Source organism: Monopterus albus, unplaced genomic scaffold, assembly GCF_001952655.1.
Source record: "Monopterus albus unplaced genomic scaffold, M_albus_1.0 scaffold29.1, whole genome shotgun sequence".
In the NCBI taxonomy this organism is placed as follows: domain Eukaryota; kingdom Metazoa; phylum Chordata; class Actinopteri; order Synbranchiformes; family Synbranchidae; genus Monopterus; species Monopterus albus.
In genome coordinates this window covers 2,416,650-2,430,206 of record NW_018127909.1, presented here as the reverse complement: position 1 = coordinate 2,430,206, position 13,557 = coordinate 2,416,650, and the positions used below count along the sequence as shown (strand labels likewise).

The following is a 13,557-nucleotide window of genomic DNA, read 5'->3' as shown; positions in this document are numbered from 1 at the left end:
CACTCATTGGAGAGTACCTGCTCTTCATTATGATCTTTGTCACCTTCTCCATCATCGTCACTGTTTTTGTGATAAATGTCCACCACCGCTCCTCTGCCACTTACCACCCTATGGCCCCCTGGGTAAAGAGCCTCTTCCTTCAGAGACTGCCCAGGCTGCTGTGTATGAGAGGGCACACTGACAGGTAATATAAGGACCAGCTGAAGTAAAAGGAATGGTTCTGCATTCTGGGGAATATACTCACTCATGTTTTACTGAGAGTTAGAGGGGAAGATTAATACCACTCTCATGTCTCTCTGTGCAAAAGTCTTAGGACACTATTAGTTTTTGCTGTTTAAGCAAAGTTCTAATGATAATTTATATTTAATTCTCAGTCTTGCTATTAAAATATAACCAGAAAATACAGTAAATATGTCTATAATATAAATAAATAAAAATTTCAGAACAAAATGGCTTCTACAGTCCAAAGTCAGTATTTAGTGTGAGCCCCTTTTGCACCTAACTTGTATTCTTTTGGGAGATTTTTGACACCATGACAGACCGTCCACCATGTTTCACTGAAGACTGCTACACTCATCCTTCAATATCTCAGCCTTTTCTCCCTGTCCCCCTTCTTTCGTGGCTGCTGTCCTTCCACAATGGCTGTTCCTGATCAGGATTCTTTGGACTGTAAAAGAATCAACCTGGCATCCAGATGACGAAGCTGCCCAATGCTGAGCCAGGTCCTCTCTGGATTTTCTCTGGTTTCTCAAAGAAGAAACTCTGAGAGACATCTCATCAGATTTGAACAGTTTTCTTGGTCTTCCACTCCTGTTTGTGTCCTTGACCTCTCCGGATTCTACATATTTCTTTAGAACAGCTTGAATGCCACATCAAGAATGTCTAATTTGTTTGTTGACTTTTTTTTGTTTAATATTGTGTACATATTTCCTATATTTTCTGGTTGTATTATGATAAATAAATATATATTGTCATCACAACTTTGCTAAAACAACAAATCTAAAGGTGATTTTTGCACAATACTGTGCATGCAGGCATTAAAGAATTTAGATCCAATGCATTAATTCATAAAGTTTAGAGGTGCTGGTAGACAGTTTTTTTACCTTTTGAACTAAGTTATGCTAGCTGTTTTCAATTTCCAGACAGTCTCCTGGTGGTAACTTCATTTTTTTTTTATCAGTCCTATCAATCTTCTAATTTAATTCTTGGAAAGGCATCAAATATTTTTACATATTTGATTTCACAAAATGGGGAAATGTTCTCTCAATATCTGCCAGTAGATCATAGAAAATACATATTTATATAAAATAAATAAAAGAGTTAGTGTTCATTATCCTCAGATACCAATTCCCAGATATCGAAATGCACAGCCCAGAGATGAAGCCCTGCCGAGGTACAGGGAGGAGGGCGGCTCCTGGCTACAGTGGCAGCCAGCAGAGAGGCCCTCTTGGAGAGAAGGAGGATGAGAACCAAGCCTGGCTGACCATGCTGGAGAAAGCCACAAATTCAGTTCGCTACATTAGCCGTCACATCAAAAAGGAACACTTCATACAAGAGGTGCGGGGGTGGGCAAACACGAGGGAAGGTGTGGGATGAAATGTTCAAACAAGTGTTAGATTCACTGAATATTTGATACTGTCCCTCTCTCCCTGCCTTTTTCTCTTTCTCAGGTAGTACAAGACTGGAAGTTTGTGGCTCAGGTGCTGGACAGGATTTTCCTTTGGGCATTCCTCACAGTGTCAATACTTGGAACAATCCTGATCTTCACCCCTGCTCTGCAGATGTATCTCAGCAAACCTTCATGAGCATACAGTAAACCTACTGACAACTACACTTCAACAGCTTCTTCTTGTTTTCTAGTTTGTCTTTGATTATGAGTTATTGATAAAGCTCAATAAAACATTCATACAACAAACTACTACCACAGTATGGTTTGCAGTCTGTAATGACAACTGGAAAACTGTCTTAGATGCAACTTTTCATTCGTTCTGAGGTGCATGCACATGAGTGTAAGGTGATGAATGTATGAAGTATGTAGCATATGATTTGAATATCCATGTTTGTATAACTGTAACACTGTAATTACATATGCAACAACATGCACAATATCACTCCATGAATTCTGAGTATTTTGTATTTCACGTGCACCATGTTGTCCAGCCAGCTGTACTCTGCTGTATGTGCTGTGATGATGACCACAATAAAAAGAAATATGATGAACAAGAGAATAACTGATACTTACAACCAACCAAAATGGGCAAATACTCTGGGCAGCCTAGGTTTCTCAGGGGGATACTGGTTTGGTGATGCATTGACTGTTAATTGCAATAACTTCCTGTTAAATTAATAACTGTAAATCTATAAAAGTGTATGCAACACAAACATAAATTACAACATCAAACTTAAATGTTTTAGCTATATTTGAGCAATAAGACACATTTATAAAGTGATTTACTCCTGCTTACAGCAAAGTGTAAATATAACTTTTAAGTGACCACATCTGCTCAGAGATAAACTACAATAGATCTATAATGTATAAATATATAAAGATTCTGAAGTTTGCAGATGACACAGCAGTCGTCGGTCTCATCAAAGACGGTGGTGAGTTGGCGTACAGACGGGATGTTGAACAGCTGTGTTGCAGTCATAACAACCTGGAGCCAGCTCAGGAAGTTCAACCTGTCCCAGGAGCTGCTGACACAGTTCTACAGAGGAATCATCAAGTCTGTTCTCTGCACTTCCATCTCTGTCTGGTGTGGCTCAGCAACCAAACAGGGCAGGAATAGACTTCTGTACACCTCATGGGTCAATAGGAAGGCAGAGAAGATTTCTGCAGCCCCCTCATACCCTGGACACAAACAGTTTGAACTCCTCCCCTGTAGATGGCGCTACAGGTCACTGTACGCCAAGACAACCAAACACAAAGACAGTTTCTTCCTCTGGGCCATCACTCAGATGAACACTTAACCCATGTTTATATGTATATCAAGATGCATCAAGTAATACAGTATTTATTTACATATTAAATAGCAAATTTTTAAAACTCTTCTACATATGTACATATCTGCTTTTATTTATTTTAATTTATTTTATTTGTGCGCATTGGGAGACATTGAGCTGGAGTTTAATACTTGGCAATAAAGTTTGATTGAAATAATTGGAAATTGGAAGAAAAGGAAACAAAATTCTGCTGCAAGACATTCTGTTGTTGGTTGATCATCATCAGAACAATCATATATGGAGATGAACCACCACACTGACAAGATGCTTAAGCAGTGACTGCAAATAAACTCAGTGTATTGTTGTGTGTTTGCACTCCTAATGAATGCCAAACAAATAAAAAAGGAAAAGTGGTGTAACATCCTATTTGATTTTTAGAAGTTAGATATGGACCTGTTATGCAACAGCCATGTACTGGACCATATGGAGTGGACCAAGTGGATTGTGTTTTTGGCTGTAATAATACGGTGTCGCCACTAGATGTCAGCAAACATCTTTTTTTGCTGGAGAATTGCTGGAAGACTGCACAGAAATAATAATGCACTGCACTGTGAGCGTGGTATATGAGCACACAAATACAAAGTTACCAAGATAAAGACACATTACTTATTAGAATGTTGTGGCATAGACACACATTTCTGCAAAATGACCTGTGTGACCATGTTCTGTAACACTAATGATGTGTCCTCGTACATAAAACACCAACCTGGATGAAAAACATTAGTATCTAATGGAGCGGTGTATACATACAGGAAGAGGGCACCAAAAACATCAAACTGGAAGAATGTGGCTCCAGCCCTCCTGTGACCCTCTTCAGGATAGGTGGTATAAATAATGGGACCATGCTGGAGAAAGCCACAAATTCAGTTCGCTACATTAGCCGTCACATCAAAAAGGAACACTTCATACAAGAGGTGCGGGGGTGGGCAAACACGAGGGAAGGTGTGGGATGAAATGTTCAAACAAGTGTTAGATTCACTGAATATTTGATACTGTCCCTCTCTCCCTGCCTTTTTCTCTTTCTCAGGTAGTACAAGACTGGAAGTTTGTGGCTCAGGTGCTGGACAGGATTTTCCTTTGGGCATTCCTCACAGTGTCAATACTTGGAACAATCCTGATCTTCACCCCTGCTCTGCAGATGTATCTCAGCAAACCTTCATGAGCATACAGTAAACCCACTGACAACTACACTTCAACAGCTTCTTCTTGTTTTCTAGTTTGTCTTTGATTATGAGTTATTGATAAAGCTCAATAAAACATTCATACAACAAACTACTACCACAGTATGGTTTGCAGTCTGTAATGACAACTGGAAAACTGTCTTAGATGCAACTTTTCATTCGTTCTGAGGTGCATGCACATGAGTGTAAGGTGATGAATGTATGAAGTATGTAGCATATGATTTGAATATCCATGTTTGTATAACTGTAACACTGTAATTACATATGCAACAACATGCACAATATCACTCCATGAATTCTGAGTATTTTGTATTTCACGTGCACCATGTTGTCCAGCCAGCTGTACTCTGCTGTATGTGCTGTGATGATGACCACAATAAAAAGAAATATGATGAACAAGAGAATAACTGATACTTACAACCAACCAAAATGGGCAAATACTCTGGGCAGCCTAGGTTTCTCAGGGGGATACTGGTTTGGTGATGCATTGACTGTTAATTGCAATAACTTCCTGTTAAATTAATAACTGTAAATCTATAAAAGTGTATGCAACACAAACATAAATTACAACATCAAACTTAAATGTTTTAGCTATATTTGAGCAATAAGACACATTTATAAAGTGATTTACTCCTGCTTACAGCAAAGTGTAAATATAACTTTTAAGTGACCACATCTGCTCAGAGATAAACTACAATAGATCTATAATGTATAAATATATAAAGATTCTGAAGTTTGCAGATGACACAGCAGTCGTCGGTCTCATCCAAGACGGTGGTGAGTTGGCGTACAGACGGGATGTTGAACAGCTGTGTTGCAGTCATAACAACCTGGAGCCAGCTCAGGAAGTTCAACCTGCCCCAGGAGCTGCTGACACAGTTCTACAGAGGAATCATCAAGTCTGTTCTCTGCACTTCCATCTCTGTCTGGTGTGGCTCAGCAACCAAACAGGGCAGGAATAGACTTCTGTACACCTCATGGGTCAATAGGAAGGCAGAGAAGATTTCTGCAGCCCCCTCATACCCTGGACACAAACAGTTTGAACTCCTCCCCTGTAGATGGCGCTACAGGTCACTGTACGCCAAGACAACCAAACACAAAGACAGTTTCTTCCTCTGGGCCATCACTCAGATGAACACTTAACCCATGTTTATATGTATATCAAGATGCATCAAGTAATACAGTATTTATTTACATATTAAATAGCAAATTTTTTAAACTCTTCTACATATGTACATATCTGCTTTTATTTATTTTAATTTATTTTATTTGTGCGCATTGGGAGACATTGAGCTGGAGTTTAATACTTGGCAATAAAGTTTGATTGAAATAATTGGAAATTGGAAGAAAAGGAAACAAAATTCTGCTGCAAGACATTCTGTTGTTGGTTGATCATCATCAGAACAATCATATATGGAGATGAACCACCACACTGACAAGATGCTTAAGCAGTGACTGCAAATAAACTCAGTGTATTGTTGTGTGTTTGCACTCCTAATGAATGCCAAACAAATAAAAAAGGAAAAGTGGTGTAACATCCTATTTGATTTTTAGAAGTTAGATATGGACCTGTTATGCAACAGCCATGTACTGGACCATATGGAGTGGACCAAGTGGGTTGTGTTTTTGGCTGTAATGATACGGTGTCGCCACTAGATGTCAGCAAACATCTTTTTTTGCTGGAGAATTGCTGGAAGACTGCACAGAAATAATAATGCACTGCACTGTGAGCGTGGTATATGAGCACACAAATACAAAGTTACCAAGATAAAGACACATTACTTATTAGAATGTTGTGGCATAGACACACATTTCTGCAAAATGACCTGTGTGACCATGTTCTGTAACACTAATGATGTGTCCTCGTACATAAAACACCAACCTGGATGAAAAACATTAGTATCTAATGGAGCGGTGTATACATACAGGAAGAGGGCACCAAAAACATCAAACTGGAAGAATGTGGCTCCAGCCCTCCTGTGACCCTCTTCAGGATAGGTGGTATAAATAATGGATGGATGGATTTGAAGAATGCTACACTCTGCTCATGGCTCCACAGGGATTTAAAGTTTTCTGCTACTAGTTTTATTCTTCTATTCACTGGTGGCTTCTGATTCAGTAAAGTCCAATTGATGTAAATGTGTTTTCAGGCATTTGGTCATGAACCAAAGTTTGGGATAAATTAATATTTTGACTCAGTGGTGGTACGAGCTTAAAAGATATTGGATGAACATGTTTATTATAATTGATCACGAGGAACAGCATGGACATCTGGATCAAACATACAGTAGAAAAGTCAAGTAATCAAGATATTTCACTCAAAGCCACAAATTCAACCTCATGGTGGCCATGGGAGAAATGTCAGGGGATCGTTATTATGATTCATCATTTGGAATTTCTTTTGGAAATCCATCTACTAGTTGTTTAGATATTTCAGCCTGGAACATAGCTGTGCACCAACCAGCAGGCATAGTGACATGTCAGGGCCTGTTAGTGAAGATTCATTGCTAAACCAGGAGATATGCTGTACAAAGTCCAGGCAGACCTGTGTTTATGTGTAAGGTATCGCAATTTAAATTCATGGCACTGCTTGGCAGAGACACAAACCTAATATGCAATAAAAGCATCTGCTGAGCAACATTTAGTGAGTGTACATTCTTTACTTAGTTTAGTACTTTATTTTCTATGACACTGACTCCAGTCACAACAAAACAAGACAAGATTGAAAAGGTGCTCATGAAGGCACTCGGGGGGATTCAGGGCTTAGAGAAAGACTGAATTTTCTGCTTCACATCTATTAACACTGCTGGAACTGAATTTCATATATGAAAAGACTGAACGCACATTCTCCTCAAAGTCAGTCTCACATGCATTCCTAATGAAGCAAGTCCAGGCTGTAGATCATGGGGAAGCCCTGGGTCTGTGTCTGCAAGCAACTCTGGACAAGACCTGATCATGTATCTAAATACTAACTGAGCTGCCAGAGGCAAAAGTAATAACATGGCTGTAGCTAACCCATGTTACCCTATTTTGTTACATATAAAACAATGCATTTGCTACAATGTGTGTGCGGACGTGAGGCTTGTCACTTTCTGACTACATGACTTACACTTCTACAGTAGTTGCACTTTCACACTGTGAAAAGGTTGTTGTAGCTGCTGCTCTGCTGCTCACCCCAGCTTTCCTCTCTAAAAGTGTGATCCCACCTATCAAAGAAAACACACTTAAGTCTGAGCATGACCTTTAGCCTTTATGTCTTCTGTCGTGAGAGTAGACAATCTGAGTAAAAAGGGTAAAAAGATGTTTCACTTGCTTAGAAAAGAAGTGGAGAAGTCAAAGTTGCAAAGGAAGAGGATTAGCTCTTGTGCTGGATTTTTCATTCATAGTTCAATCAATCAACATTTATTTTTATTGTACTTAAGTACCCTGGACAGGTCGTCAGTCTATCACAGGGCTGATATGTAGACAAACAACCGCTCCCACCACTGGATCTACAAGCCAGTGTAAACAGATAAGTCTTTATCTCCCTCCCTTTGTTGTCCACTTGTTGCTGGAGTGAGTTTTTTTTTTATCTGTGGTCACCGTTAAATATTTTCTTCTCCCTGATGGTTTTCTGGTCAGCATGTTGTTCTAGTATTCATGTACTGTATGTTTATCACATTCATGTTTGGACTCAAGTCTGTTCAGCAGTTCTGCTTCATGTTCCCTGAATCTGGTTTAGATAAAGACTTGCATTCACCCCTTTCTGCTAAGAATATGATTTGATCTCTGTGTGTTCAGCTCTTTGTTTTTGTGTTTGGTGGGTTTTGTTTTATACATTGCTCAGATACACTTGCAGTTAGGAGACACTTGTTTTAGTTTCATTCCTACTTTCTTATTTCAAGATACAGTAAATGTTTGAGCTCAAGTTCCCAGTTAATCCTGAGCTTACTCCTGTTATAGTGAAGTTTTGTGTTATGCTCCTTTTTGTGTTTATTCTTTTTGTTTCTAATACCTTACAGTAATACCAGTTTGCAGAATATTGTTGTACCTTTTTTTTTTTTTACCTATTCCAAGGTTCTCATTGTGCTTGTACTCACTTTGAAACATAATGCAGATGTTGTACAGAATAATAGGAATTCAAGCTCACACAAGGGATGTCAAGATCATCATCTAATCATGACTTAGACATCCCTTGTGTGCACTGGAATTTCTATTACGCTATGGATTTATTGTCCTGCTCCTGCTTGGCACCCTGTTGGATGCACTGTAAGCATCTGTGCTACAACCTTTTCATCGCTCAAACATTTAAGTCACATGCATCATGTACAGTACATTATTACTTATTGGCTTAGTTTCATTGTAATTTGATGCATTTTGCTTTTATAAAAGCACTAACTTGTCCACATCACCCAAGCATAAAAGCCTTTTTTGCAACATTTTTGAAAGGTGTTTTATGGGTGTCATCAGTTTTTTATGTGCATTTTCATTTTTTGAATAAAACAGCTGGACAGAACTGCAATTACTGACTGTCAGAAACACAACTCCATATAATTGATAATTGTGACCCATGGTGGATACGTAAATACATGTTTGGGTTTGTTCAATAACACCTTCACTATATAAACTTTAAAGGCAATAAAGGATATGTCAGTGTTGTATTTACAGCTCGCTTTGCTGCTTAAGTAGCAATTTACCAACAAAGGAGCTCACTTTAACTTCTTTTAGATTATTAACGGAGGTCTGTAATGGTCTTCTTGCTTGTATGTAATCTTGTTACTTTTTCAAATTACAGTAGCTGCAATCTTGTCATTTTTCGTACCATACATGTACAGTAGACTTTGATGTAATATGATTAAATATGCTGAGATAGATGCAATGGGATAAGCCTTGGCATAAATCACATGTCTGACCTTGTGTTTGATGATTCTGCATAGGATATAGTTTTTATGTTTATTATAATTCTATCATGGGCTCAGGGCCACTATGTTATATATTAATGTGTTGTGTGTGATGAAGGCAGGAAGGAGTTTCTTTCAGTTGAACTTGAAAAGACAACACACAGACACAGCTGTAATTATAATAGGTGCACATGCAGAAAAATGCACATAAAAACACATACATGCCCACACTCACAATTATGCAAACATTTCTAACTCCAAACCCAGTGGGCTCAGCCAAAAGGACATTTATTTATCATGAGCTGATGGCAGTCTAGCATACTAACATGACAATGTGTCCTGGCCAAAGACAAAGGGAGACAGAAGGAGAAAGAGAGTGGTGGTTTACACACCGAAGCAAATGGGAGAGGAAGAATGAAGCGCTGCGGGTGCTCTTGTAATGGTCTGAGGACATTACTGCACCTGATGTTCGCAGGCAGTGCTGCAAGAGTACAGGACAAAGACATGGAAGAAAGAAAACATAGCGGGAACAAGTAGATAGAGGGCCAAGCAGGAGAGAGGACAAAAAAGAGATCAACAGGGAATGAGGAAGTGGCACATGGGGAGGGAGTAAATTAAAGAAGGAAGATGGAGTTAGAGGAAGTGCGAGTGAGTGAAGCCTGACTAAGAGAAAGACCAAAGGGCAGAGAGAAGAGCATTAAGACAATGAAGCAAACAAGACAGGGGTGGTATATACATACATGCATAAGCTAACAGCTCATAACTACATTACACCACCAACTTAAAACATCTCCATACATGCTAATGAGGTCACACACAGACTCCCACATGCCTGCACATGCACAGGCACGTCCTGTTGGTGTTACGTGTGTGGCCCTGATGGTGTTTTCCTCCCGTCCACAGCACCACACTAAAGCTCAGGCAAATGTCTCATTAGAGATAAATACATGATGCAGTATGTTCTAACAGTGCTGTTAGATGCAGATATTTCTGTCTTTCAAAATACACATTCTGTTTGCAGTAATACAGACACCTGAGCAGCGGCATACTGTAGTGTGACCCCATTGGCACCCACAAGCTTGTCAGTGTGCATTCAAACAACAAAATGGGAACACACAAAAATGTAGTGCTAACGAGATATTAGAACATAACTTTGAACAATATCTGTGTGATTTGTTGAACTCAGACTGCTTAAGCCTCCTATTTTGGCTAAACTGGACACCTGATTTGGATGTGCTGTAGTATTCTTAGAATAAATTGGTGTGAATACCTCATTTATTGTTAAATATAGCCTTATCCAAAGCAGAGGAACTTCTGGTCTAAATTTCAGAAGCTTTGTTAATATCATGGATGGATGGATCACTGAATAGGCTGCAGGGCCCTGGACTGAACAAAGAAACCCAAAGGACCACAAGGAGCGACAACAAATGGAGTTGCCATGTCTAAGCTCATTTGTCTCATAAACCCTCTGTGACTATAGACTATTTGCAAACAGCAGCTACAGTAGGCCTATTTGTGGATATAGTTCCACATTAGAATATAATATGCACAGTTTATTTGTCCTTCTTTTATTACACTGAATAAACAATATGACTGTTGCAAAGAACCAGGACTTTAAACTTGAGACTTATTGCATTTTTACCCATTTTTGTGTGCCCCTTCTTTAAAACTGTGCAGCAGTATGGTTTGATGATGATGACTGAACCCTATGGCAAAATGGTGAAAACCTTGAACTAACTAAAAAACTATTCGAACCTCGAGGGGGCGGGGCATGTTGACCTCTATCTCAGATTCTCCTGTGGGAGTGAGATTGTGCAGCATCAGCACCACGGTCACCACCAATAAAAAGGATGAAGATGAGTTTGAACTGAGTGGAGAGGACGAAGTTAACGGAATTGCGCAGCAGCAGCAGCAGCAGCCAGCAGACAGGTGGCTGTCACCATCACCGCGCACGGACACGACAAGAAATACGCAGAGGACAAGCTCGAGACGCTTAGTATAAAAAATGCAGCTGAGCGCAGAGACAGGGAAAGACAACTGAATCCAAAGTGACTTGAAATGACGGTCGACTCAAACCCGAGGAGACAGACATCTTATGTGTGCGCGCGTTTCCCTTAGACAAGGAAAGAGAGAGAGAGAGCGAGAGAGCAGTCAAGACAACGCTTCACTTCCTCGAAGTTTGACATCTCCACCGGGCAACAGGAGGAGTTCGTCTCCGCCACTATGGAGCCTCGGAAGTCTCTTGTATCAGTATTGACTGGAGTTTACCTGTGGGCGACAATCTTCTGTCAAGGTGAGTCGCGGATGAAGCTTTCAGTCTGTTATCTGTTATCATGAGATGCCAGGAGGGACGTGATGCGGCTGGGTTTTTATGTCATTTGAGTATAACTGACCTAAACAGCTGTCATCAAGATGAGAGTTGTAGATCAGACATCCATAGGCTTAGTTTAATGCACATCTGGTGTGCCAGGAACATCTGCATTCATAATTGTAAAATGCACAGGACTTGTCAATACACACTTTTGTTGGATTCTTTTTTCCTGATCATATTAATTCAGAAAAGTAATTTAAAGGACGGTTTAAGTGATCTTACCATGTTATGGCACTTACATCAGTATGACTGTACCTTGTGTTTAAAGGCAGAATGCCTTCATTGCCAGTACAATAAATTGTTATATAACTACATTTTCAAGCTTGCACAGCATGGATCAGTGTGTTTAGGCCAGTGAGGCTTTTTTTAATAGACCAACAACATCTGGTCCGGAATTAGGAGGGTGTCCTGGTGATGGTGCGTGAAGCCCACTGGGGCCATTCATCCCTTCAGTGTAATCTTCTGCTAAAGGACTGTTAAATGCATGACTGAAGTGAAATGGAGCTAGAGAACCCTCAGAGGAAGACAGATCTCTGTAATAAATCCTTGGTTTATGTCTGTAGATGGATATGTTTTTCAATATGGAACCTTTTGGCATGTTGGCTCTGTCTGACTAGAGCAGAGGGAGAGGAAAAAGAGGCCGTGACATAGAAACACATCATATATCCAGAAAGATCTTAACGCTCAGGCTCAGAAGTCGATTAGATTACAGTTAATGGAATATTTTGTTAATTGGAAAAGGTTTATATCCTTTGTTTCCTCATCTATAAGCTCCAACATGTGAGGGTAAAGGTAAGCAGGCTGCAGCTTGTTTGTATCATTGCAGTCTCTTCTAACAGGTTGTACAGTGTTGTAGAACCGCACACAAACCAGATTAAAGAGGGCTTTACCTTAATTTAGCTAATATTTTATGCTCCCTATGTTTATGCTCTGCTGCTAGAAAAGCCCAAGAACCATTTCTTTAACACAAAAATTAAGTCAGACATCCATAAAATCCCTAACAGGGTGCCACAGGGATGGCATACCTTTGCGGACCAACCCAGAATTTAGCATCACCCTGGCTACCTCAGCAAAAAGCCAGTGGGATTTTTCCATAGGCTTTTGCATTAATGCAGAAAATAAGCTCTGTGACAAACAGTTTATGATAGTTATATGTTTTGTTCAGCAAGATAAGCTTCACAAGTGAACACCACTTTTATGATGTTTGAAGCCCAAATATGATCGCCAGAAGTAAAAAGCTATTGATAGGCTATAAACGAACTACCCCATGGTCTCAGGACTTCACTGTCGCCACTACGGCTTCCAACTTGTAATTGGAATTAACATGCTTACCTCTTCTAAAAAGTCCTTTGCTCTTAGCGTGACCTGATCTAGTCAGTGATCATGGCTGTGTCTGTCAGGTCCGCTCAGTGTGACCTGCCTCTCTTCTGTCTTTCTCCCTCCTGCTCTCTCTTTTTTGTGGGATCAGTGCCTCAGCTGTGTCGCTTGCTGTAATTAGTGACTTGTGGGTTGTCGCGCACAGCTGAGGTGACTTCCCTACCTTATTTTAACCTCTGGCAGATGCTTCGTTGTCGCTGGAGCATTACCTAACTTGCACTATGTTGGACACGGACATGTTGAGGTAGTATGTGACAGAGGTGGGACCAAGTCATTGTTTGGCAAGTCATAAGTCAGTCTCAAGTCGTCGTCTCCAAGTCCCAAGTCGAGTCCCAAGTCAAGACTGGCAAGTCCCAAGTCGAGTCCCAAGTCAAGACTGGCGAGTCCCAAGTCGAGTCCAAAGTCAAGACTGGCGAGTCCCAAGTTGAGTCCAAAGTCCTAAACTTTGAATTTCGAGTCCTTTTAACCACAGAGTAATAATATGACAGATCATGTATACATCTAAATTCTGCATTTATTTATCAAAAGACATTTGATGAAACAAACAAAACTTACAAAACTAGTGCTAATACTGTAAATCTATATTGCACTAGTAACCAATTCCATATAACATATTTGGAGGAAGATTGTTCCTGAACTTATTACTTCACAGAATAAACTAAAGGTGCAAAAGTATAACTGAAAATATTTGCACAAAAAGTGCTGGCATGTGTAGTTCAACCACTGAAAACCACAACAATGAAGGTGG

At 39.9% G+C, this 13,557-nt stretch overlaps 2 protein-coding genes across 2 annotated transcripts in view; both read left to right on the top strand.

Annotated features, from left to right (window-relative positions):
- chrnb3a (cholinergic receptor nicotinic beta 3 subunit a) overlaps nucleotides 1-1,812 on the top strand; it is a 13,599-nt gene extending 11,787 nt beyond the window's left edge. Inside the window, exons 8-10 of the mRNA XM_020596130.1 lie at nucleotides 1-184; nucleotides 1,341-1,557; nucleotides 1,671-1,812. The exon at nucleotides 1-184 is cut by the window's left edge and continues 5 nt beyond it. Coding sequence (XP_020451786.1) covers nucleotides 1-184; nucleotides 1,341-1,557; nucleotides 1,671-1,805 — 536 coding nt within the window. The 3' untranslated portion in view covers nucleotides 1,806-1,812. The remainder of the gene's footprint in view (nucleotides 185-1,340; nucleotides 1,558-1,670) is intronic.
- Nucleotides 1,813-10,903: 9,091 nt separating this feature from the next.
- chrna8 (cholinergic receptor, nicotinic, alpha 8) overlaps nucleotides 10,904-13,557 on the top strand; it is a 61,362-nt gene continuing 58,708 nt past the window's right edge. The window contains exon 1 of the mRNA XM_020596129.1: nucleotides 10,904-11,354. Coding sequence (XP_020451785.1) covers nucleotides 11,285-11,354 — 70 coding nt within the window. The 5' untranslated portion in view covers nucleotides 10,904-11,284. The remainder of the gene's footprint in view (nucleotides 11,355-13,557) is intronic.